Source organism: Terrapene carolina, unplaced genomic scaffold (assembly GCF_002925995.2).
Source record: "Terrapene carolina triunguis isolate 2854851 unplaced genomic scaffold, T_m_triunguis-2.0 Scaffold111, whole genome shotgun sequence".
NCBI classification, from domain to species: domain Eukaryota; kingdom Metazoa; phylum Chordata; order Testudines; family Emydidae; genus Terrapene; species Terrapene triunguis.
The window spans coordinates 2250398-2274868 of record NW_020664462.1 but is presented as its reverse complement, the minus strand read 5'-3'; the positions used below and the strand labels follow the sequence as shown (position 1 = coordinate 2274868).

The window sequence follows — 24471 nt, the reverse complement described above, 5'->3', positions numbered from 1 at the left end:
CCCGGAGCGCAGGGCATGGGCGGAGAGGCTTGGCCGTACCGGTCGGCACAGGGAGTCATTTCCTCTACACTCTGTGGGTCCTTCCGACAGCAGCCTCCAGACTGTCCCTGGATCTCCTGGGCCAAGAACCACCGGTGCAGTTCTGGAGTAGGCCTTCCTGCTGCCAGGCTGCTGAGCAGGATGAGGGAGGCACTGGGCAGCCAGCGTACTGAGCCAGGCTCTGCCCCATGAGTAGCTGCTCGTCAGTGGACGACGGTGGGGCTCCCTGTGAGCCTAGGGGTCCTTCTGCAGGGAGCAGCTGGCAGGGCCGGGGTCTAAAACAAGGGGCATCTCCCAGCCAAAGTGTGTGAAACGCAGAAATGCTGCCATGGCCCAAGGTTCTCCCCGGCTCGTCGTCTAGGTGACTGAGAACTAGAAGAGGTAAAAACACAACCGCTGCGCCTCCTTTGGCCCTAGGAAGATGGATTGGGTGGGTCCTACAGTAATAGGTCTCGTTCATCTCTGCTGCCTCGGATTCAGGTATCTGAGCCATAACGTTAGGAGGCGCCTTTCGGTCCTAGACCAGCTCCCAGAGACCCCATCCCCGTTCAGTGCTGGGAGGCTGCTCCGGCTCGACAGCGGCCCCTCGTTGCTGAGGGGAGACACAGGAGTCTCCTTTCCCATCGTGCGCTGCCCGATCCGGTCGTTCCAGGGGCCAGTGGTGGAGGGCAGGTCCTAGTCCCGCATCTTTGGGTGGAAGAAGAGGGCTCGATAAAGAGGACGGCAGCCACCTGCCAGTCCTGTCTTTGGGAACATGATGCTTCCTGCTTGTGTTTCGGCAGCACCGGGAGACCCTAACCAAGGACAGGGCCCCGGTGCGCTAGGCGCTGTACAAACGCACATAGGAGACAGTCCCTGCCCTGACGAGCTTTGTCTAAATACAAGTCAAAGGGTCTGGGGAGGTGGCGCGCTGCAAGAGCCGCGTTACCCTCCTCTCCAGGGCTCCGTGCAATTGTTCCCCCCTCTGTCTTTTCAGTCTTTCACCTCGTGTTGCATCGGCTCCGCTGGCCACCGGACAACGACCACCTCCACGGTCTACCCCTCGCCTTCCCACTCGCCGGAGCCGGTCTTCCCCTCCCACCCCTCCCTCAGCCGCTCCCAATCCTTCCCTGCCTCGCTGGCCATGCACTCCTGGACTCCCGGGGCCGCTCAGCCCCCCAGAGAAGGCCAGGTGTCTACGACAGTGGCAGGGAGTCAGGACACAGAGTGGGGGACCCCTACGTCCCTCGAAGGACACCTGGGGTCGGTGTCCATCTTCTGCGAAGCCCTCCAGCAGACGCAGGTCAAAGCACTTTTCTCCTCAGGTAGGTTCTGGATCTCAAAGGGAGAATCTCCCCCTTTGGTTCCTCTCCTCGCTCAGTGAGCCGGCCTGAGGCGTGATATCCCTCATTCAGCTCGGGGGACGGCCCGGGAGGCTGTTCTCCTGCTGCAGGGGGGTTTCTGTGCAGGGGGGAAGCAGGAGGATGAGGGGCAGTAGGAATCTCTTGGAGGCCTCGGCCACGCAGGGCTCAGAGCAGTGCTAGCTGTCTGACACAAGTCGCTGCTGGCCGGGTTGCGACCCTGAGTACCGGCGGGGTCCGGAACGTGCTGAGGAATTTGTAGGAGGTGCCCTGCCCCATCCCCGGCAGCATGGCTGGGGATCGCACCCACCCCAGTGGTGCACAGACCGTCCAAGCTGCGCGGTGATTCCAGAGCGCCGATAACGCAGTCTGTGACTCAGGGCCGAACAGGGGATTTAACCACATGGGTCCTGCTGCAGGATAGATTTCCATAGCCTGGCTGGGGCCCCATGCCAGCCACGCTCCCTATCCCCAGAGTGTGCGCTAGCAGGGTGTGACGCCCCACGGTGCCGAGTGCATCGCTCCCCCTGGCTTGGGAGGAGGCCGCCCTGGCAGGGACCCATGCAGGGAGGGAGAAGGGGGCAGGTCGCTCTCGCACGGGGTCCGGGACCAGTGGGGATCAGACCAGGGATAGCTGTGCAGGCCTCTGCACTCGTTGGCCAGTAGGGTCAGCCCCAGGTAGGAACACGTGCTCGGCTCTCTGGGCCAGCCCGGCAAGAGGGTGCTTGTCGCTCGCTCACCCCGCTCGCCCTTCCCTCCCGCCCGCAGGACCAAACGTTACGTCGCCGCTCAAGCCGGAAGGCGACTTCCTGGAGCTCAGCAGCAAGCTGCTCCTCTACTACACACCCCAGGTAAAGAGGGACCTTCCCGGGCACCTCTCTGCGGTTCTCTCCCTGCCGGCACCATCTCGAGGGATTGGCACGGCTGGTGCTGCTGGGGGTTCGCTGGGCCGTGCTCGGATGAGCTGCCTTGGGCTTGGAGAGAGCACTGCATTGAGCGCTGGCCAGCTCTGCAAAGGGACTGGGAGTTTGTGGGTGGAGCTGGAAAGGTACGTGGGTAATGGGGTTCCAGAGGTGAGGGGCGCGGTGCAGCGGGGTGACCAGCTCTGTATGGAATTACCAGTCTCCTGGGCTGGGCTGGCCCATGGTGGCAATTGCTTTAAACAGCTCTGGGACCTTCCTCGTTAGGTGATGGTAAATCCTTCAGTCTGGCTGGGTGCCGCTCTGCAGTCGTGGCAGAAAAGGAATGACACACAGCAGCCAAAACGGATCCTCACCACACGCACCTGCTCGGCCCGTAGCTCAGAAGAGCCCCACATGCGGGGGACCTCTGGGTGTGGGGAGACATCACAGTCAAGCTGTGGAACTCTTTGCCAGAGGATGTTGTGAAGGCCAAGACTATAACAGGGTTCAAAAAGGAACTAGCTAAGTTCCTAGAGGATGGGTCCATCAATGGCTATTCGCCAGGATGGGCAGGGAGGGTGTCCCTAGCCTCTGTTTGCCAGAAGCTGGGAATGGGTGACAGGGGATGGATCACTTGATGGTTACCTGTTCTGTTCATTCCCTCTGGGGCACCTGGCATTGGCCACTGTCGGAAGACAGGACACTGGGCTAGATGGACCTTTGGTCTGACCCAGTATGGCCGTTCTTATGTTTCCTGTAGTAAACTCGCAGCCCTTCAGGGCCTAGATCCTTCCTCCCCCGGTGTGTGTGGAGGGTAGGGTTAAATCACATGCCATGGGCCGCCAAAGTACCTGCCTTCCCGGGCTGCGAGTTCGGCACAAGGGACTCGGTGACTGTCTGAGGTTGCTGTTTGTAACAAGGGCTGCCTTGAAGAGCTTCCAATCTAAACAGACCAGACTAAGTCGGTATCCCCGTTTTACACAGGCTTGGAGAGATCAAGTGACTTGCCCAAGGTCACGCAGGAGGTTTGTGGCAGAGCTGAGAACGCTGGATCTCTGGAGTCCCAGCCCAAACCGCAAGGCCACCTTTCCTCTTCTCCTCTCTCCTTGTCTCGGGCGATGGCTTATGCCAGGATAGGGAGCATGTGTGTGTTGAACCTGTTGGCATGGCCGTAGTGTGTGCTAAAGACGTGTCGTTTGCTTGCACTGTTGTAGGCTTGTAAAAATAACATCTGCCTGGACCTGTCTCCAAACCATTTTTTTGACGGGAGGCTGACCGGACACAAAGTGGTGAACTGGGATATCAAGGTACGGTGCTGCCTCTCGGTCTCCCCCGGCTCTTGGAGTTGGTGGGCGCTGGGCCAACGAGATTGGGACTCAGTGGGAAACATGGTCTCGGGTAGCCGAGAAGTCCAGGACCTGGTGCTTCCTACAGCGCTAAATTGGGATCAATGCATCGTCATGTTGTCAGACAATCGCATGGGTTAGATGACCCAGTTCAACTCCTTCCCTACAGGACATAGGTGCCGACTCCCTGGGTGCTCCAGCCCCAGAGCACCCATGGGGGGGAAAAATAGAGCGTGCTCAGCACCCACTGGCAGCACTGCCAATCCGCTCCTACCCTCAGCGCCTGCCGCGATCAGCTGTTTGGCGGCGTGCAGGAGGCACTGGGGGAGGAGAGGAAGGAGTGGAGATGGGAAGAGGCGGAGCAGGGGCGGGAAGAGGCAGAGCGGGTGGGGGGGCTTGGGGTAAGGGGTGGAGGGGGGGGGGCTTGGGGCAGAGTGGGGGTCGAACGTCCCCCCCGGGAACAGAGGAAGTCAGCTCCTATGCTACAGAACGCGTAGGAGTGGGGGGTCTGTCTGCTACGAAAGATCTCCTGCACTGAGGCTTAAGAGACTGTTCTCCAGTCTAATATTTCACTGCCATGGGGATTTTCCTGACATTTAACCTATATCTTACTTTTGTTAATGCCATCCGATTCACCCGTAGCTTCTCTCCCTGTGTGCCCCTTAGATACTTCCTCTCGGACACTCCCACCCGTGGGGTTCCCCTTGCCCCATTACCCCCTTACACTCAGCGTGGCCGAGCAATAGTTGTTCGGACCCCATAGCCCCTTCAGCGCCCAGATCGTTTTCCTTGCTCTCCTCTAAACCCACTCCCAAGATATGGACAAACTGGAGGAACACTTGAACCCTGCATCCCAGGCTCCCGGCTCAGGTTTGCAAACCACTGGCAGTCCTGTGCTGTCAAGAGTGCCCCCGATAACGTCACGGCACACGGCGTGTGGTCCACGGTCTCGCTGTGCGACTCATGCACACGCGACGCAAACACTGCGGCTAATCGAACGCTACTCTAGGGCAACGATCGGCCCAACAGCTTTTGAGACCAGTCGCCCAGAGGATGCAGAGCCCGGTTTATTTGCTTTTATGACCCTGGTGCTAACTTAAGCTTTCAGTGCTCCAGACGGTTTAGATTCAGTGGGCCTGCTTCTCTTCTGCTAAGGAGTAGCCCCACTGAGGTCTATGGTTAAACTGGTGTGGGTGACGAGGAGTCAGGCGCAGCTGCTGAGACAGACACACACAGATGGGTTTTTTGCACTGCTAAACCCTTGTTCCCTGGCAGGCTGTTGGGCTGCACGGCCTGCGGCTGGCTCTGGGAAGCGGCGGCTGGCTCTCTTGCTGACTCCTGGGGCGGGCAGTCCCTGGGCCCGAGCAGGCTTGTTCTGTAGGGTCTCTCGGGCTGGTACCTCGCTGGAGTCTTGCATGCACGGTTACTTACCTGAGCACTGCCCTGCGCGGGCGCGGCGTGAGCTGGCAAAGACGGTGTGACAATGCGGTTCTGGCGGAACCCAACTGAGAGTGCCAACTCAGGACAAATTGCTCAAACAGGGCAATTACAGCCCAAGGCTGGGGCTTTTCCACCTCTAAGGCAAACCAAACCAGCCAGACTAAGAGGACTTCGGTCTCACCCCACTGGCTAACCGCAAGTCTCACAAGCAATCTCCTCAGACACTCCAGTTTCCCAGCACCACCACCAGTACCACTCGTTATGGGGACAAATGGTTATGAAAACCAAGACCCCAGGAAAAGAAAAAGGTTCTCCTGATCCCAAAGGACCAAGCCCCAGACCCAGGTCAATATACAAATCAGATCTTACCCACAAATCACGCTGTTGCCAATCCTTTAGAATCTAAAATCTAAAGGTTTATTCATAAAAGGAAAAAGATAGAGATGAGAGCTAGAATTGGTTAAATGGAGTCAATTACATACAGTAATGGCAAAGTTCTTGGTTCAGGCTTGCAGCAGCGATAGAATAAACTGCAGGTTCAAATCAAGTCTCTGGAATACATCCCCCGCTGGGATGGGTCCTCAGTCCTTTGTTCAAAGCTTCAGCTTGTAGCCAAGTTCTTCCAGAGGTAAGAAGCAGGATTGAAGACAAGATGGAGATGAGGCATCAGCCTTATATAGTCTTTTCCAGGTGTAAGAACACCTCTTTGTTCTTACTGTGGAAAATTACAGCAACATGGAGTCTGGAGTCACATGGGCCAGTCCCTGCATACTTTGCTGAGTTACAAGGCGTATCTGCCTTCTCTCAATGGGTCCATTGTATAGCTGATGGTCCTTAATGGGCCATCAAGCAGGCTAGGCAGAGCTAACACCAGTTTGTCTGGGATGTCCCCCAGCAGCATAGCATAAGTTTGAAATACAGACAGCATAGAGCCAATATTCATAACTTCAACTACAAAATTGATACACACATATAGATAGCATAATTATAACCAATAAACCATAACCTTGTCTTAGACACCCCATTTGACCCCCTTTATACAAGATCTGGGTGCCACTACAGGACCTTGGTTGCACCAATGATCTATATGGTCCCAGATTATATCAATAACGTCACAGACGGAAGCTCCGTGCATCAGCCAGGGCCCTGTCTCTCTCTCTCTCTCCTCCTGTAGGACGTGGTGAACTGTGTTGGCGGGATGGGGGTGCTCCTCCCGTTGCTGGACCAAGTGGCGGCCGAGAGAAAAGAATCGGAGGACAGCCAGGAAACCCACGACCTGGTTGGGCCAGAACTGACCTCCTCGCGGAATCGCCAGGGAATGCTCATCCCCCTGGGCAAGTCCTCCGGTGAGCGCAGCCTCTGCGTGGCTATTGGGAGGGGGGGCAGCGGGAGACCAGCCCCTCCGTGTGCTGCTGGAGCCCTGAAATTCTCCTGGGCCACGTACCTACCTGTCCCTTGGACAGCCAGCCCCACTCCCCCCCTTGGCAATAAGAGCTGGTCCCTGGCTGACCCTTCTCGTCCCCTCCTGCAGAGGGCAGACTGGAGAAGAACGGCGTGGCTGCGTTTCTGCTGCTGGTCAAGAACTTTATCCGGCATCACCCCGTGAACCAGGAGAGCCTCGTGCAGTGCCACGGGCCGGCGATCATTGGAGCTCTGCTGCAGAAGGTAAGAGACTTCCAGGGCCAGCCGGCCAAGCCGTTGGTCACCTAGGGCAGCTAAACAAGGCGGTGCTGAGCCCAGGGCCTGGCACGTGGTGCATTAAAGCCGGCCGCTGCGTATGCCTGCAAGGGGAACGGCCAATCCGGGAATTCACGTAATGCCATGCAGTGCTGGCTGCAGCCCCACTGGAACAAGCGATGATAGGTGACCTCTGCTCCCAGTCGTTTCAATAGGGTGTTGACTCTGGAGCATACTGATGGCTTGATCTCAGAGGTGTTGGAGACATAGAGTATTTTATACATATTATGGGGACACCCAAACACCTATCCCTTTTACCCCTCGTGGTTAAGAGTTTATTCTCTCCTTCTCTCTCATCACCCAAAATGGCAAGTTCTCTGCTACCTTAGAGCCCCCCTCTGGCTTAGGAAAGCATCTGCCCGCCTTTTGTTGTGAGAGCTCTAAGGCAGGTTCATTTTCTGTGGGTCACATGACTCGTAAGTCCCAGAATGCCCTGTGGCTGCGGGATCGAAATGGCGCCACCCACCCAGCTCTCGTTGCTTTGCGCTCGTCAGGTCTCCAGCCTCATGATGGACATGAACGTGCTGATGGCGTCGCAGATCCTGATGGAGCAGGTGGCTGCCGAGAGCCACAGCTTCCTGCTGCACCTCCTGTACCAGTACCTGCTCTTCGACTTCCGCATCTGGAGCAAGAGTGACTTCGCCGTCCGGCTAGGTAAGCGCCTCCTGGGGCGTCGAGCGCTGCTGGGGGCCTGCTTCCCGGGTGGGGTGCGCCTTGGCAGCTCACGGCTTCCCGCTGCGTGGGTCAGGGGATCAGCTGCCTCCTGGCCAGGGTGGTTTGGCCGAGAGCTTGCGGCATGTCCCGGCTGTCTCTGCTTGCCAAATACGGGTACTTACTTAATCTTCTGGATGGGTCTGCTCTCTCCCTCTCTTCCCCAACGCCTGCAGGTCACATTCAGTATTTATCGAACACCATCAAGGACCACAAGCAGAGGATCCGCAAGAAATACGGGGTCCAATACATCCTGGACTCCATTCGGACGTATTACGGGTGAGTTGTTAAAGGCTGGCTCGCGGCTTCCACCTTGCCCTTGTTTGTCCTGGGGAGCTGGCAGAGTCGCTTTAACCCTTCAGTGCCTGGAGAAGAGGGGATGTCCTGGGGCAGCACATGGGTAAAGCTGAACCGGCTCCTTGGCTCCAGGCAGTCTGAGAAGATGTTCTCTCCAGCCTGCTCTGCCCAGGACCCATCCGTTTCTTTTCCCTCAGCGGAGGCATGCGGTGGGGGGGAAACGCAGGCAGCAGGTAACCTTCCCCCACCCCAGTCGGTGAGGTTAGCCCGTGGCCCCGCCTCTTCCGCCTGAGGCCCCCACCCACCCGCCAGAACCCTGAGCCACTGCCGCCCCCTCACCCCCCACTTCCGCAGCCTGAGGAGCTCCGGCCGCCCTACCACCCCTGACCTCCAACTAGAGCACAGCCCCTGCTGGCTTCATGGGAGATAGCGAGCATGGGTGGGGCGGGGCCTCAGGACGGAGCGGAGCATGGGCGGGGCCTCGGGGCGGAGCATGGACAGGGCCACATCTGGGTTTAGGGGATGCTTAACCTCCCCCTGGCCTTCGCTACCCACTGCCCATGGCAGGCTGTTCGGTGGGCGCGTCTCAAGGCTGGAGTAGAACTGACTCCCCGGTGAAGATGCTTTGCCCCGTTCCTGCCCGTTCCGCTGCTGCTTTCGGAGCCCCCCTGGGCGCTGCGTGCGGCGGTGAGATTCTTGCGCCATCCCCTCCCCCGGTTTGCCCTATGGCTCTGGATTCCTGCAGCCTGAGAGTTCCCGTCCCACACGCCCCGCTCGGCAGCTCCGTGATCGGGAACCATGCCTGCCTCTGTTGGGGGCGGGGGGCTGGAGCCCTGTCGGGGGTGGCACTATAAAGCGAAGCCAGGGGAGGCTGAGGAATGCGGTTCTCCCCCATTTCCGCATCCGGGCCATGTCGTCGATGCCCTTAATGTAAAGTCCCTCCCCTTCCCCCTCTCTCGCAGCGCTCATAAGGAGAAGCCGATTCCCGCGGACGACGTGAAGACGGTGCAGATGTCCCTGTTCAGCCTGGTGAAGGACTTCCTCTGCAGGAGTTTCTCTGCCGACGAGATGCAAAGCGCCCTGAACTACCTGGCTGCGGTGCACGATGAACACCAGGTGCGGCGGGAGAGGCACCACTAGGGGGCAGTGTCTTGTGGTTAAGGTGCAGGATTGGAACTCGGGGGTCCTACGTTCATTGCCACAGCCGCCCTGAGTGACCCTTCATTTGTCTGGGCTTCAGTTTCCCATCTTTAAAAGGGGGAGCGATCCTTCCTTCGTCCTGCCTGTTCAGACTGCAAGCTCTCCTGGGCCGCGACTCTCTTACCGTGGGTTTGTGCAGCACCTAGCGCTGCGGGGCCCTGCTCTTGGCCGGAGCCCGTTGGCGCTACTGCAGTACAAATACTGCCTCCTAACAGAGAGCTCAGAAGCGGCTGGGTTGTCCCGGAGGTGTGACGAACGGCGGCCGTGCCCTTGCCTTGAGAAGTGACCGCTCGGGGCCAAGCTGGAACCGCGGCTTGAGTCAGCGCAGGGACCGCATGATGCTCGGGAGGACGCTGTGTATTTTTACTTGGGGGGGCCCCCAGATCCAGCCCTGCACCGTGGGGTCTGGAAGCCGGGCTGTGCCCTTAGCGAGGTCCCGAAGGAAAATCCCCGACCCAGCTCGCTCGGCTGCAGCTGGGCCGGCCCTGGGTAAAACCGTGTGTGGCGAGCGATAATCTGTAGGAGATGGGGACACGCAGGGAGCTGATTGGCTAAGGGCTCGTTTAACCGGTCAGCTGGGGCGGGAATGTACAGCCCGCTACCAAGTGTCCGTGCGGACCCAGCAGCCGTGCGCTAGCGGTTCTGTCGTGCGCTGGGATCTGCACCACGGCACTTCTAGCGCACGGCAGCAGGGTCCCCATGGCCAGGTAGCGCGCAGCAAAGGCGCGTGATGTAGATTTACACCCCACCTTACCCTGCGTTAACTGTCCATGTAGACAAGCCCTCAGGGGCTGTTGTCGGAGCTGTTTTTCCAACCATAACCGCACCTTCAGCAACCCCCGTTACCATGAATATCCTCCCCCGAATCCCTGCCAGTCACTCGTCTGAGAGCCTGGGAGGCGTGGCTGTATCCCGAGGCCGGGCTGAAGGATGGCGGGGCTGCTGTGGTCTGGGGGCGATGGCCAATCGGCGTCCGTGGCGTGTAACTGCGTCCGTGGCCATTTCAGGTGTGTGGGGTTCTGGAGGTGATCCAAAGCTTGCTGAAAGACTCGGCCTCCCAGGACCAGCTCTACGCCTTCCTCTTTGAGTCAGGGAACGTGGAGGTCCTGTTCTCGCTGCTCGTCCAGAGGAAGTTCTCCGACGACGTACGGGAGAGAGTCTTCAAGGTGAGACGCGAGTCCTAGAGCCTGGCGTTGTCCGAATCCCCCTGGCCTCCAGCACCAGCCCGTGGTGGCTCTCGCCAAGCCCTGTCCCTAAAGCCGGCGCTCTCCCTCCCGCAGATCCTGTACAAGATGCTGAAATACGAGAAGGCGCACGAGCGCAGCAAGTACCGCCTGAAACTGAAGGACGTCGGCTACCAAGGGCTCATATCGTATCTGAATGACACCCCGGTGTCCATGCTGCTCTTCCGGTGTCTCCTGGAGCAGGTTCTTGGCTCAGGTACGGCGCCTGCCTCGAGGCCATGGCCCTGCCGTGCTACAGCCACGTGGCTTAGGGGGCGTGTTGCTAAAGAGAGCCTGGGATTTATGGACCTGGGGGTCAGCCATCTGTTTCGGACCTGGGATCCCATGCTGAACCCCCTTCCCCCCGCAAAGTGTGGGGGAGTGTCTGGGCCGGGCTGGCTCGGAGCAGCCGCCGGTCTCCACGGAAGGCAGGCTGCGCTGTGGCCGGAGAACGGTCCGTTAAGGTCAGCGCGCTGCAGGGCCGCATCCCACGCCCATTCTTGCTTCTCATCCCCGCAGACTCTCCCAGCTACAAGGACCTGATGGCCGTGGTGTACCTGTCCCACCGGGCGGAGCTGGCGGTCAGGCTGGATACCTGCCGGAAGGTAGGACTGTCCGGCGGGGAGTTCTGCAGGTTTCCCTGATCGTGCACTCTTGCAGAGCGACGAGTCCATGTCACTCCCTGCGTGTACAGCCCCAGATGGGCTCAAACTCGGGCCTGGTGCATTAACCCATCAGGCCCCCAAGCCTCCCAAGTCAGCTGGTTCTGTCTCTTGACATGCCCTCCGGGCCCCATGTCCCTGGAAGCTGTTGCCCTCCGAAGGCGACTGGGTGTCCTCAGGAGCTGGCGTCTGTCACTAAGGCACTGCTCCGTCTCACACCGATTGGCCGTGCAGCCTGTGACCCGAGCAGACGCACCTGCAGGCTCACCTCCCATCTTGTCCTCTTGGGCAGGGGCATATTGGCAGGGCCGTGAGCTGCCCTTGTTCCATAGACAGACCGACGCCGTCCGTCTCCAGGGCTAAATGCAGACACCCTATTCCATCCCCCGTTGGTTGCAGCCGGGCTGATGGTGTCCCTAGATCCCTCGCACGCTGCGGTCCTGGGTGACCGTGCTCAGCGGAGCCAGGCATAACCCCATCTCTCCGCTTCTCTCCCAAGAGTGGAAGGCGGGGAGAGATGCTGATTAGCAAGAGCTTGGAGCCACATGGGGCGGGAAGCCAGCCGAGCGGCTGGCTGGCATGGAGACCCTTCGAGGCAGCCGGCCAGCCGGTGTCAGGAGAAGGGCTGGCCGGGGAAGGAGCCGCCGAGCTGACAGAGATCCGGCTCAGCGTGATCAAAGGCTTTCAGCCTCCCTTGACGTCACTGTCCCGGAACTCAGACCCGTCCCCAGCGTGCGGCCGCAAAGGGGTGGAGGAACCGAAGGGCTGAACACATCCCGACGGTGGCTCTTGGTTTCAGCTGCTCGCCAGATCTGGGGTTGGGGAGGGATTTGGCCCCGCGGGCCCGTGGGTGTCTGAGCAGGTACTTGGTTGCAGCGCTGATGGGGCCGTACAAGTACCTAGTGAGGTGAACGGAGCTCTGCTCGAGGACTGCGGGCGCAGCTCGGGCCATTGCATCCTCGCTGCTGGAGCGAGGCCAGTGCAGAGCGTGGGGGCTGCAGATGTGGGAGCCCTGATTTCTGGGCTGAGGAGAGGCAGGCATGACCCCTCTCCCGACCGCACATCGGGCCCTCTAAGGAGGGTTTCCCTACCCCGCGGTGCTGCCGTCTTGAGGAATGTGGGAAGCAGTAGATAGGCCCAGCTCCCTTTAACCCAGCCTTGCCCGATCCTTGAGGGCTACTCGCTGGTGGACGTTCGGCGAATCCTCGTTTGCCGCAGTAAAGGCGGGCGAGTGGATTGTGCAGCTGAGTGCCCTGCCGCTAGTGCCAAACTCCTCCCCCTCTGGCGGGCGCAGGGAGTGGGAACAGATCTGCCCGGCCACGCTGGTCCGTGACGTGCCCCGTTCTGTCCTCTCCCCGCCTGCAGCTCTTCCACCTGATCTACTCCCAGCACGACATGGTGAGGCAGCTGGCGAAGCTGGCCGGCTGGCAGGACACGCTCACCAAGCTCTACGTCAAGGAGTCCTACGAATCCCGCCAGCACAGCCTGAGCGGCTCCGCCAACGGGGGCTGCCTCGGCTTCCTGAAGCTCTCGGAGCACGCGGGCAGGGAGTCGGGCACTGAGGCTGGAAAGGAGCGGCTGGACAGCGCCAGCCCTGCCCTGGCAGACCTTCAGGACCTGGACGTCTTCCTGCCGATGGGGTTCGAGGCCTCCGACCACGAGCTTTCCGAGGGCTTCTCGGACCACTCTGTCTCCCCAACCGGCGGTTCCAAGCCCTTCCGCTCCTATAACTTCAAATCCTTCGACTCCTCGGACCGCACCAGCCACTCCTCCTCCTCCAACACCATCGACATCCCCGGCCAGGGGGAGGCCCCCTCCGCCGACGGCCTCCAGTTCGACAGCATCTACCACCCGTTCTCGCCCTTCTGCATGTCGCCCTTCGACCTCGGCCTCGACCTGGCCAGCACCTGCTCCACCGCCACGGTGGAGAGCGGCAACCAGACACCGGGGAGCTTGCCGGGGACCCCCTCCCCTCTGGAGTACTTCAAACCTTTCCCGGGCATGCGGGCTCGCAAAAGCTCCAGCCTCTCCAACGTCCTGGACGAAAGCAGCTACCAGGAGACGCTGGCCAGCGACGACGTCTCCAATACCAGTAACCCCCAGGTAAGGTGCTGCCCCCCGAGGGCTGGCAAAGGAGCCGCTCTCCCGCTGCCCCCCAGAGGGGAGCCGGCAGCAGTGGATGAGCGATGGTGCCGCTGTCTGTAGTAGAAGGGGTTTGCTTCTCTCCCAGGCTTGGTGTCGTCCCTTTGCCGCTAGCAATAGGCACATGCCAACCCCCGAGTGTCCCCCTGCGATGTCTGGCCCACTGGACGCTCTCAGAATTACTGGCCCTGCTGTCCCCAAAGCCCAGCCCGGTTATTTGTCCCACCGTAGAACGCAGCTCTGCGTCGTGCACAGCGCTGCTTTCTCTAGGAACAGATCGCAAGCGGGAGCGGATTTACCCCAGAGCAGGGATTTAGGTGGTAGCCCCCAGAAACAGCGGAAACACAGGGTGAGACGTAAAACATGCCTGCTGGAGCCCATGTTCCACTAACCGGATGCCCCCCATCTAAGAAAGTTCTGCTCACCGTCCAGTCCTCCTTGCAGCACCTTTTACCGACACCCGCCTTTCACAAGACCGTAGGGTGACCAGACAGCAAGTGTGAAAAATCGGGACGGGGGTGGGGGGTAATGGGCACCTATATAAGAAAAAGCCCCAAATATCGGGACTGTCCCTATAAAATGGGGACATCCGGTCGCCGTACAAGACCATGCCCGTTGGCAGCTGGCCTCTCCAGATGAAGGAGGCCAGGGTATCTCTGCACCCCTAGATGCACTAGACCAGCCTTTTGTTGTTCACCTGTAAACCAGTTTCTCCCCGCTCCCCGCCGTTCACCCCTTCCTGTTAATTTTTTTCCCCTCAAGTCCCCACCGTCTGTTCATCAGCATTTGATTCTGTGCAAACAGCCACCCACTCCGAGATGCACAGGATGCAACAGTAAGGCAGGGAGCGAAGTCTCTTCGCTCCAGCGGGACCTGTCTTAAGACATGTCCGTTAACGCCAAGTCTTTAAGAACAAACTTTCCTGTCTAGACACACGTCTCCTTGCGTGTTATCTGCACCCACGGTTCCTAAAGGTTCTGCTGCCCGGTGTGACGGAGGCTGTACATGACGCTCTTCGCTATCTACATAGGAACGCACTGGACCCAGGGAATCCCTGTAACCCCTGTGCCCCCTGGTGCCCTCTGCCAGTTGGCATCAAGAGATCCTTGAGTCAGGGCCCTCTAACGCCAGCACTCTGTCCCCAGACGCCCCACTCCTGATCCCACCCCCATCATGTCTGAGCAGGGGAGTTGTCTCCACCAGGGGGCACTGCGTCAGCCATCCCCTTTAGGAGAAGCCCATGGGAAGCGGACCAGCTGCTCAGATCAGCATGTGTTTTCCGGCTCTCCCCCCATCTCAGCAAACACCGGAGGAGGAGCTGTGCAACCTGCTCACCAACATCATCTTCTCGGTGACCTGGCGCGGGGTGGAGGGCTGGGACGACGCGGCCTGGAAGGAGCGCGGGCAGGTCTTCTCCGTCCTCACCAAGCTGGGCACAGCCTGCGAGCTGGTGCGGCCGCCAGACGAGATCAAGCGCAGGTGAGTGCTGGCAGAGCGGCCAGCCTGGTGGGTTCTGGCCAGCTTGGGGGAGGGGTTTGGGAGGTGGAGAAATAGGATCAGAATTGGGCCCACATGTCGGCCAATGGAGCTGCTTCATTTTACCCCTACACAGCCAGAGTCCTGCCCCGCCCCCACGCCTGCCCATTTCTCTCCCCCATTTTCACCTTGGAGGGCGTGGGCTTGTGAAAGTGACGCATTCATTACCCAAGGTAGCTGTCCTGGCTAGTAACCCCCCTGCTTGTCCAGCCCTGCGCCCCTATGTCCTTTGCTCCCAGCCAGCAGGCTCACGCCGTCACAGCCCTGCGTCCCCATGCCCAGCCGGGGCTGGGCCCCTCGCTCCAGACCCACAGCCCCCTGCGATCCCAGCTGTGGCCCTCGCCCGCTCCAGCTCTGCCAGTGCCCCCTCCCTCCTGACCTGTCCTTTCTCATCCAGTCTTGGGCATCTCATGCATTTCATGATGTCCCCGCACTCATCAGGAGTAGGCCCCTCCCCACCCCCCAAATGCATTACACTTGGGTTAGTGGCTTTTCCCTTGTACAGATGCCCCTCTGTCTCCTTGAAATAAGGAGCTTCCCAGCCGGTTCATGAGTGTCAGAGGCCAGGGTAATCCCGGGTTGGGGCGCTGCAGAGCGCGTGCCCCTGAAACGCTCCCCGGAGGGACGGGTGCTTGGCAGAGAAACTTTGGTCTTGGGCACCTGCTTCCCGCGGCTGGTTTGCTGGCCTGGGACTTGTGAGACGTGAGTTGAGTTCCCATCTCTGCCGCCGCCTGCCTGTGGGACCTTGGGCATGTCCCTTAGCCCCCCATCTGTAACACCAGGCAGGGGGTGGAGGATTTTGAAGCGCTCAGAGACTATATGAATGGGGATCCCGAAGAGAGAGAGGCGTGACCAACACGATATCCGGCAGCTGCTAGCAGCGTGGTCAGCGTCTGGGGATGCCTGGAGTCCCCCGCTCGGCGCGGGAGGATGAGTGGGTTATTCTCTAGAGCAGGCGGTGCCATCGGATGCCTGACCCGCGCGCACACACACACACACTCCCTGTCTCTCTCGCAGCCTCCTGGAGATGATGTTGGAATCGGCCTTCACGGACATCAAGGAGTCGGCCCCGGCCACTTTGCCCAGCCTCACCCAGAACGTGCTCAAGTTGCTGAGACTTCTCCAGGACTTCTTGTTTTCCGAGGGACATAACAACCAGGCACTGTGGAGCGAGAAGGTCCGCGCGGGTGCCCTGGCGGGCCTGGGGGGTGAAGGTGGTCTTGCCGCTCTGCTCCCTGGGGTAGCGGAGTGCTGACGCGCAGGGGGCTCGTCGGCTGCTGGGCGTGTGCTGCCGTGACAGCCGCAGGAGAGCCGTGGGTCTCTCTCTTTCCCGCCTGCCGCGGTTCATTGGCTGCCCTCCTTTCGGGGTCACTGCTTTGCAGCTGGCTCCCCCGTTAAATACCCCAGCCTGGGCTTCAGGCGCAGCCCCCCTGGACGATGCCTGTTCCCTTAGGCCGGGGAAGCAAAGCGCGGGGGCTGGGAGGGGGAGCTCCGTCGCTGTCCTTGCCGGGAGGGGTCACTCTGCCCTTCCTGTGGCTGCAGATCTACGAGGGGGTGAACAGCCTGCTGGACAAGCTGGGCGTGTGGTACCACTTGGCCAACGGGACCTCGGACCTGAAGGAGATGGCTCAGATCGGCCTGCGTGTCCTCGTCGGGTACAGCGGGCTGGAGGAGGCGCAGGTGAGCCGGCCCGGGGGCAGCCCCTCCAAGGCCCAGGAGGCTAGGGACCCCGACTGTCCTCGTTTGGGTCACCCTGAGGGCTCCCCTTCTCTCTGCGGGGAGGGGCTGGGCTCTGAAGGGAAGTGAGGGGGGCTGTATCAGCTGGCCGGGGGGCGGGGCTGGGCTCTGAAGGGAAGTGGGGGGATCGAGTGGGGGGCAGGGAAGAGGCCTCTGAGGGCCCCAAAACCGTAGTAGTTCTCCCGCCCCCATATGCTGGGATGAGCCTGGGGTGTAACAGCCTCTCCCATGCCCCCCCCCCCCCCTGTGCCCCGCAGCTGCACTCGCTGGCCTATGTCAAGCTCCACGGCCTGCTCCAGACGGCCTCGGCCCCCAAGGAGGAGGAGGCCTGCTACCTGCTGGGCAAGCTGGAGAGCCCCCTGAGCCGCGCGCTGCACCCCAAGTCGGAGGCCTTCTCCTGGCTCCTGCCCATCATCCGCACGCTGCTGGACCAGTGCTACGACACGCTGCAGCTGCAGCGCTGGCTGCCCTCGCTGCCCCCCACCAACGGCAGCCCCACCTTCTACGAGGACTTCCAGCTCTTCTGCACCACCCCCGAGTGGAGGGCCTTCATCGAGAAGCACGTGGGTGCCGCCGAGACCGGGGGGGGGCGCTGATTACCATTGCGGGAGGAGGGAGCACTGAGCGGATAGAGCGGGGGGGAACACCCATCAGACGGGGCCCTAGACGCATTTCCTGTCTCCATGTGTCCCCGCGGGACGCTGGGCCACGTGGCTGCGTCAGACGTGGGCTCTGTCCCTGCCTCTGGCTGTGGTGCTGTGCATGTCCGTGGGGAGCCGCTTCGGTCGACACGCTCAGCCACGGATGCCGACAGCCAAGCCCTGAACCAAGGGGAGGGGGTTGTCGGGAGAGTGGGCATGGGCGGGGCTGAGCTGGGTCTGAGCAGGGCTAGGAGCTGTCCCAGCTCTGAGACTGCCCGAGCCAAGTCCCGTTACACCTGCCTCACTCGCCCCGTATGGTAAATGGCGGGGGGGGGACAGTATTTATGTAGCTTGCCAGGGAGTTGAGGATAAAGTGCTCAGACACTGCAGTGATTTTTTGGGGGGGAGTGGGAGAGGGGATGCATTCACCTGAAGAGTAGATTACAGATGGGGAAACTGAGGCAAGGATCATATGACCTACCCAGGGTCATGCAGTGAAATCCACACCTCAGCTGGGAGTTCCTGGCCTCCCAGTCCTGCACGCTCGCTGCTAGACCTCGTCCTGTTCTAAGGCAGCGTCCCCGAAAATACGTCCTCGCCCGCCCGTCCGGGCCACCGCCGTTCAAGGGCTCTCTCCCCTGCATCCCCTTGGCAGGTACAGCCCATGATGGCGCAGTTTGAAATCGACACGTTCGCCAAGAGTCACGACCACATGTCCAATTTCTGGAACTCCTGCTACGATGCCTTGATGAGCAGCTCCCTGCGCAGGGAGCGGGAGAAAGAGGAGAGCAGGAAGAAGTTCCAGGTACGGGCGCTCAGCTGTTTGAACGAACACACACACACACACACACACACACACACACACACACACACACACACACACACACACACACACACACACACACACACACACACACACACACACACACACCCCTGTTGTCCAGTCGATGCCTCGGGCTCCACAAAATACAGCCGATATCACTCGGCCACACACAAACCCCGGGGGCTGAAATGGCCCGTGCCGGGTGTCGCCTCCTGGCGCGTCTTTCCGCAAAACCCTAATCTCTGCTGCGGAGTCTCCTCCCGGGGGAGACCCGGGTGGTTGCCCCCTTTCCTGCCCGCCCCACAGTCCCGCCTCATTCTCTGCCCCCGCCAGGACCTGATTCTGGAACCAGTGATGAAGCGCTCCAGGTACGAGCACATCCGGCACGTGAACGTCCTGAAGCAGATCAACAACCACCACAGCGGCGTCCTGAAGCAGTGGAAGGCCCTGCGCCGCCTGCTGACCTCACAGCGCTCCGCCTGGGCCGACCGGTCAGGAGATAGCGCTCCCTTTGGGCAGGGGGAGGGGATGCTGCCCAGGGCCCCCTCCAGTTCAGCGCTTATGGGGCAGCCCACGGTTGGGGCTGCTGGATCCTCCGGGGTTAGGAGTATCATTGTCCGCCCGCCCCCAGGAATCCCGCGCTGTGATCCTAGCCTGGCTTCCTGCCCCTCGCGGGGGGCGATTTCAGAGCCCCGGAGCGTGCCGCGGCCATGTCCCGCTGTGCCCTGCCCGCTTGTGGGCCGGCCGCCGGAAGACTGACCAAAGTCAGACAGAAAAGAAAGAGCCCAGGTGTTAGCCCCGCCCACTGTGGCAAAGCCACGCCTCCCCCGGGTGGAACCAGGCAGTGTGGCTTACAGCTGTTCCTGGCTCTCCCACGTTTTCTGTGCCCCTCTCCGCCGGGCTAGTTTCACACTGCCTCCTCCTCTCTGCCCCGTGGCTCCCAGGCTGATGGGGTGTGGCAGAAACTCCCCTGTGGCCACTCTGAGGCGGATGGGCCCTGGTCCGGCAGGTCCTCTGCTCAGTCTACAGTCCTCGTAGTCCCTGCAGCAAGGGGGGGCTCCCTCAGCCAACGCCTCGTGAGCCCAGGCTGTTCTGTGGATCAGGTGGCATTGCCCCATGCTGACTCCAGCTGCCCCCTGTCCAGTTCCCAGCTTTGGGGTGCTCGGGGCTCACTTTTCTCTCCCCCTCCCCCGCAGAAACCCCCCAGAGATTCGCTGGAAGCTGTCGAGTGCCGAGACCTACTCCCGAATGAGGCTGAAGCTGGTCCCCAACTATCACTTCGACCGCCATGTGGAGGCTAGTGCCCTCCGGGACAACCTAGGTGAGCGGGGCTCGCGGCGTGGGGATGGGGCCCGTGCGCGTGGGTCAGAGCCTGGCTCTGCCAGCTCACTGATGTGCAGACAGCTGTAACGCCGGCAGACCCCGTGGGCGGGATCGAACCTGGGACCTCTGAAGCTTGGTGTATGAGCCTCTACTGCATGAGCTAAAAGCCAACTGCCTCTTTGGCAAGGTTGTAGCAGGCTCTTGGATCTGTAGCTGGGCTAGGTGCCACTAGAGGGGGACAGAGCGCCACACCGAGCAGGCCTGGGTTACATTTTCACGTAGAGGGATTTAATGTACATTTTGGAGGGAGTGAGGCCTGACCCCCACCTCTGCCTGCGGAAATAAAACCTAGATCAGGGCCCCTCAGCCGCAGAGCCCCGGGACGACTGTCCAGGAGCCGTGCTCAGCCTGGCGTCTCCAGTTTAGTCTCCGTCCGTTTCAGGCGCGGATCATTCTCACACCCCTGCGGAGCCTCTGCCGCTGGCCGTGGCCAAGGAGGCGAAGGTGAGCGAGCTGGAGGATGATCAGCTGGCGGAGGAAGACCTCGAGTTCTTGGACAATCAGTGAGTCTCTCCCGGGCGGGTCCGTGCCCTGGGTTGCCGTTCGGGCCCTTGCTGGGCTCAGGAACGAAGCGTGTCCTGCAGCGGGAGGGATACGTTGCCTCGGAGGCTTGCGTCTGAGTCTGCCCGTGTGTCTCGGAGTCACCCCACGTGGTCCCCTTCTCGGGGAGGGGGCAGTTCGGACTTCCTGGCCAATAGTCTGTGGCTTTTCTGCTGAGATCATCAACAGGGGGCCAGTCACGGCCTTCAAACAGCCATCGCCCGGGAACAGCTCTTGGTCCGGGACTGTCACAGGCGGGATTTGAACCCGCAGCCTTTACATTGTGAGCAGCGTGGGACAGAGACCACATCCCCCCATGTCTAATAGAGCAGGGCCCCGATCCTGACTGGGACCTCTGGCCACTAGCACAATATAGTTGGAAGAGGTGAGAGGCGCTATATCCTCTTCCATGTTCCCCGAGCCATCCATCCCCCTTCGCCTGCCTGGGCCCTGGCCCCATCTCACCCTTCTCCAAGCTAACAAGTGCAGACCCCTCCCAGTTCCTTCTTGGGACTGCAGTGGCCAGAGGCGCTCTGCACACCGCTCAAGCTGGTACTCCTGGAAGATGGTAGGTTTTTCCCTGGCGAGGGTGCAGGGAGAGTCGCCACGCTGCCCAGGATTGGCTGAGCAGCAGAGAGCGTCACGCTAAGGCCAGTGGGCGCCTAGGGGGGAGGGATAGCTCAGTGGTTTGAGCATTGGCCTGCTAAACCCAGAGTTGTGAGTTCAATCCTTGAGAGGGCCACTTGGGGATCTAGGGCAAAATCACTACTTGGTCCTGCTAGTGAAGGCAGGGGGCTGGACTCGATGACCCTTCAAGGTCCCTTCCAGTTCTAGGAGGTGGGATATCTCCATCAATTAAATTATAGTATAGATATCCGCTACCATTGCTGGGAGCAGAGCACGCGGTGGGGCGTACGGCCCAGGCCACCATGGGACGCTAAAGGCGGCCTCTGTTCTCTAACCAGCCAGTCCCACGCTCCGTATTGGACAACTGTGTGTTGGGATGGAGGCCGTGGGCCGTAAGAGGGGTGCGCGCAGGCGGGACACCGTACTCATCAGTGCTCTGCCGCCCCGATCTCTTCCAGGGCTGAACCCAAAGAGCAGAGCCAGAGGGAGAAGCTGGTGATCTCCGAGGACTGCGAGCTCATCACCATCGTGGCTGTGATCCAGGGCCGGCTGGAGGTCACCACGCAGCACATCTACTTTTACGACTGCAGCAGCGAGAAGGAGGAGACGGAGGAAGGTACCGGAGCTCGCCCGTGCCCGCCCGTCTCCTGCCCTGCGTCGCAGCCTCTGATACCGGAGGCTACCCGCCCCATCCTCTCCCTGCCGTGCTGCTGTCAGATTACTCGTTAATCTCGTTACTAGCATTGCATGAGAGTAGCACCTATTGGCCCATGCTGCTAGGCGCTGGATGTCCCTGCCCTGAAGACCTCACGGACGAAGGGGACTCAGGCAGAAGATGGGAAACTGAGACACGGGGGTTAAGTGACTTGCCCCAGGGCATGCTGGGAGTCTGTGGTGCAGCTGGGAATTGAGCCCAGATCTCCTGAGTCCCAGTCCAGTGCATTAACCGCGAGGCTAGCTTGGCTTGGAGGTTAGCCCAGCGCTGAGCTCAGTCCCGAGATGTGACGTGGGGGAGCGGGTGAGGGCTGGCCACTACCCGGAGCCTGGAAGCCTACGCTGGGTCTCCCCGGTGTGACAATTGCTGGCTGAGATGGGTCAGTGTCTAGGATCAGGGTGGCCCCCGCGGCGCTGGGAGCTGTCCAGCTATGGAGGTACCTGGGTATAGGATGGGGAGTAACAGCTGGCCTGCCTTCTGCCCTTTCCCCAGGGATCGGTTATGACTTCAAGCGCCCCCTGTCTCAGCTCCGGGAAGTGCACCTCCGCCGTTACAACCTCCGCCGGTCGGCGCTGGAGTTCTTCTTCATCGACCAGGCCAACTACTTTGTCAACTTCAGGAAGAAGGTTCGCCCTGATCCCCTCTGCTCTCCTAGACAGGGGCCACTACCCGGCCCCGGGGGCCGCCCCCGCTTCTCTTGGGAAGCCAGTGGCGCACCCTTCCTGGAGCGTTGGTGCCCAGCCCAGACCCCTGGGAGGCGCTGGGCTGCCGATGGGGCTATGTTGGAGACCCAAAGCAAGGTCCTGGCCCCATGTGGTCAGAGCCTGGGGCACGTTGCCATCTGAGGAATCATGCTCCAGTGACCTGAATTCAAACGGGGGGGGCTTTGATCGGAGTGGGGGATAAGACAGGAAGTCGAGCGTCGCTGGTGCAAGAGGCCTGACGCAGGGTGATGGGCAAAGTGGCCCTTCATACAGAGCTTCTAAAGTGGGCGGAGCTCAGCCAGGAGAAGGGTGGTATGGTACTGGGATGGGGGGGGGGTGATCCCGTAGCACTCCCAGCTCCCCCAGCTTTTCCAGCCCCCATCCCCACATGGAGAACTCAGGGGAGCCGCGCCCGGCCAGCGTGTTCCGGAGCCTTGTTAAGGAGGGAATTGCACATGCGTTTGATTTAGGATTGAATTCCTTAGACCGGACCTTTTGCTGATGTAAATCAGCGTGGGGCCCTTGATTTCATTGCTGATTTATACCGGGGGGGGGCTGGCCCTTGGACGGCTGTCTCTTTCACGTGGTTTGTCCATGTAGGGCTCTCCCAGCCCCTACTGCCCCCCTACTGGAAGAGCAGGCCAGATCTCACGGAGAGGCATGGTTGTCTTTTTGCTAGAGCAGGGCATCGGGAGAGCTGGATTCTGTCGGCTTCCAGTGTCTGACCGGGGCAAGTCACCGCCCCTCTGTGCCTCAGTTTCCCCATCTGTAAAATGGAGATGGAGCCTGATTCCCCCACCCCCTGGGGCAAGTGCTTTGAGGCCCTGGGGGAGAGGTGCTCTAGCAATGCAAAGCCTTGTTCAAGGGCAGGCTGGACGCTGTACGTGTGCTCCCCTGAATGCTTCATGCACCTGGTTTTGTCCCTGCAGGTTAGAAATAAGGTGTATTCCTGTATTCTGGGCCTGCGCCCGTCCAACCAGATCTACTTCGGCAGCCGGTCACCCCAGGAGCTTCTGAAGGCCTCAGGACTGACTCAGGTGCCGTTAGCATCTTCTTCCAGCCACCTCCTCCCCGCTTCATCTCTCTATCCTCGAGAGAGGAGTGTGTCCCTCGGGGCTGCCTCGTAGCCAGGCAGAGTGCCGGGCAAACTCCCCCCAGCCTCCCGGCTCTGCCAGAGCTCCCGGGGCCCACCCTTCTGTCCCAGCCCTGGGCCCCTGGGAGCAGGGCTTGTCAGCTGTGCCCAGCTGGGTCATGGTTCTGAGATCCGCCCGGGCTGGCACTTCATTCAGGGCGTGGTCCGGGCCGTGAGGCCAGCCCTGCAGTGGGAGAGGCCCCGGCCCTGGCTCGCTGGGAGATCGAGCACTTGGGCTTGGGTCGCTCAGGGTGTCGCAGGGGGAAAGTGAGTGCCGCCCCCTGCGGGGTCACACTCCCGGTGCGGGTCATCGTGCTCCGGGGCAGAGTGGGCACCTGAGGGGTTAAATAGCCCGAGGGGGAGCTCAGGTGTGGGCTGCTGCTAGCATGGCCTCCCGCAGGTGCAGGCCACTGGGGTGTGACGGCGGGGTGGGGAGAATCCATTGGGTGAGTTTCCCTGTGAAGCCTGACTTTCTAGCAACCTGTGTCTGTGCTGCTCCCCAAGAGGGTCCTCCCCCACCCCCAGCGTGGTGACTCCCATCCCCCTCCCTGCAGAGTCTGCTCCGGGCTTGCCTTGTATGGGTGGGTGGCAGGGGGCTTGGGCTGACCCATGGGATGGGTGAGAGGGGGCCTTGGGCCGGCCCTATGGGGTGTCCCGTTGTCTCTTTTGGAAAATATGGTCACCCTATGCTACCGCCCCATGCAGCGACTCCCCTCCCACTCACGCAGCCAGGGCCGCCCCCACTACCCCTGCCGTCCGCAGAGCCTGTTTCAGCCCCGCCATGTCTGTTTCAGAAATGGGTCTACAGGGAGATCTCCAACTTCGAGTACCTGATGCAGCTGAACACGATCGCCGGGCGCACGTACAACGACCTGTCGCAGTACCCCGTGGTGAGCATGCCCGCCGGGCCCTTCCCCTCAACCTTCCTCCGCCCAGAGCCACGGTCAGCGATCTGTCCTGGGGCCGGCGGGCGAACAGAGACGGGGTGCTCAGAGCGCCCCCGCGACATTCCTTCCCGGGTAGTCGTCTGGTCTCCACGCTCCCTCCCTGGGCCGGCAGCGTGTCCTCGACCCGAGTCCGGCTCTCACTAGCCTGGTGACGGGTTATTCGCCAGCCACCCTTCACGTTGCAGGGACGCTCCCTGCGTGCTTTCCACAGGGTTATGAAGGGATCGGTCGAGGCGTTAATGATTGGCTAACGAAGCGCGATAGAGCCCAGCGGGTGCTAGGTCACTCCCAGCCGTCTCTAGCACCCGGTGATGCTGCTGACCACCTGTACTGCACCTGCATTGATCGATCCTGTCAGAACCCTTTAAATCACAGCTGCGGTGGGGTGGCACCTACAGGCCAGCCGGGTGGGGGCGTCTTTGCGCTAGGGGCTGTACGAACCTATAGATATGACCAGGCCTCTCCAAGGACCTTACCTGCTGTGGGGGAGAGAGTAAAATTAGAGCTGCCCAGCCTCACCCCCTCGTAATGCAGAGCTCAGCCATAGAATCATAGAAGATCAGGGTTGGAAGGGACCTCAGGAGGTCATCTAGTCCAACCCCCTGCTCAAAGCAGGACCAATCCCCAACTAAATCATCCCAGCCAGG

General features: G+C 60.8%; 1 protein-coding gene across 1 annotated transcript in view; it reads left to right on the top strand.

The window, feature by feature from the left end:
• Positions 1-24471, top strand: part of NBEAL2 (neurobeachin like 2) — a 175643-nt gene that overhangs the window by 134068 nt on the left and 17104 nt on the right. The window contains exons 16-39 of the mRNA XM_029911640.1: positions 1016-1343; positions 2148-2230; positions 3496-3588; positions 6242-6413; positions 6599-6732; positions 7299-7458; positions 7692-7794; positions 8775-8928; positions 10020-10178; positions 10293-10452; positions 10755-10840; positions 12263-13000; positions 14340-14518; positions 15593-15752; positions 16118-16255; positions 16570-16875; positions 17609-17758; positions 18110-18267; positions 18973-19097; positions 19542-19662; positions 20785-20942; positions 21534-21667; positions 22675-22782; positions 23672-23767. Of these exons, the coding sequence (XP_029767500.1) occupies positions 1016-1343; positions 2148-2230; positions 3496-3588; positions 6242-6413; positions 6599-6732; positions 7299-7458; positions 7692-7794; positions 8775-8928; positions 10020-10178; positions 10293-10452; positions 10755-10840; positions 12263-13000; positions 14340-14518; positions 15593-15752; positions 16118-16255; positions 16570-16875; positions 17609-17758; positions 18110-18267; positions 18973-19097; positions 19542-19662; positions 20785-20942; positions 21534-21667; positions 22675-22782; positions 23672-23767 (4203 nt within the window). The remainder of the gene's footprint in view (positions 1-1015; positions 1344-2147; positions 2231-3495; positions 3589-6241; positions 6414-6598; positions 6733-7298; positions 7459-7691; positions 7795-8774; positions 8929-10019; positions 10179-10292; positions 10453-10754; positions 10841-12262; positions 13001-14339; positions 14519-15592; positions 15753-16117; positions 16256-16569; positions 16876-17608; positions 17759-18109; positions 18268-18972; positions 19098-19541; positions 19663-20784; positions 20943-21533; positions 21668-22674; positions 22783-23671; positions 23768-24471) is intronic.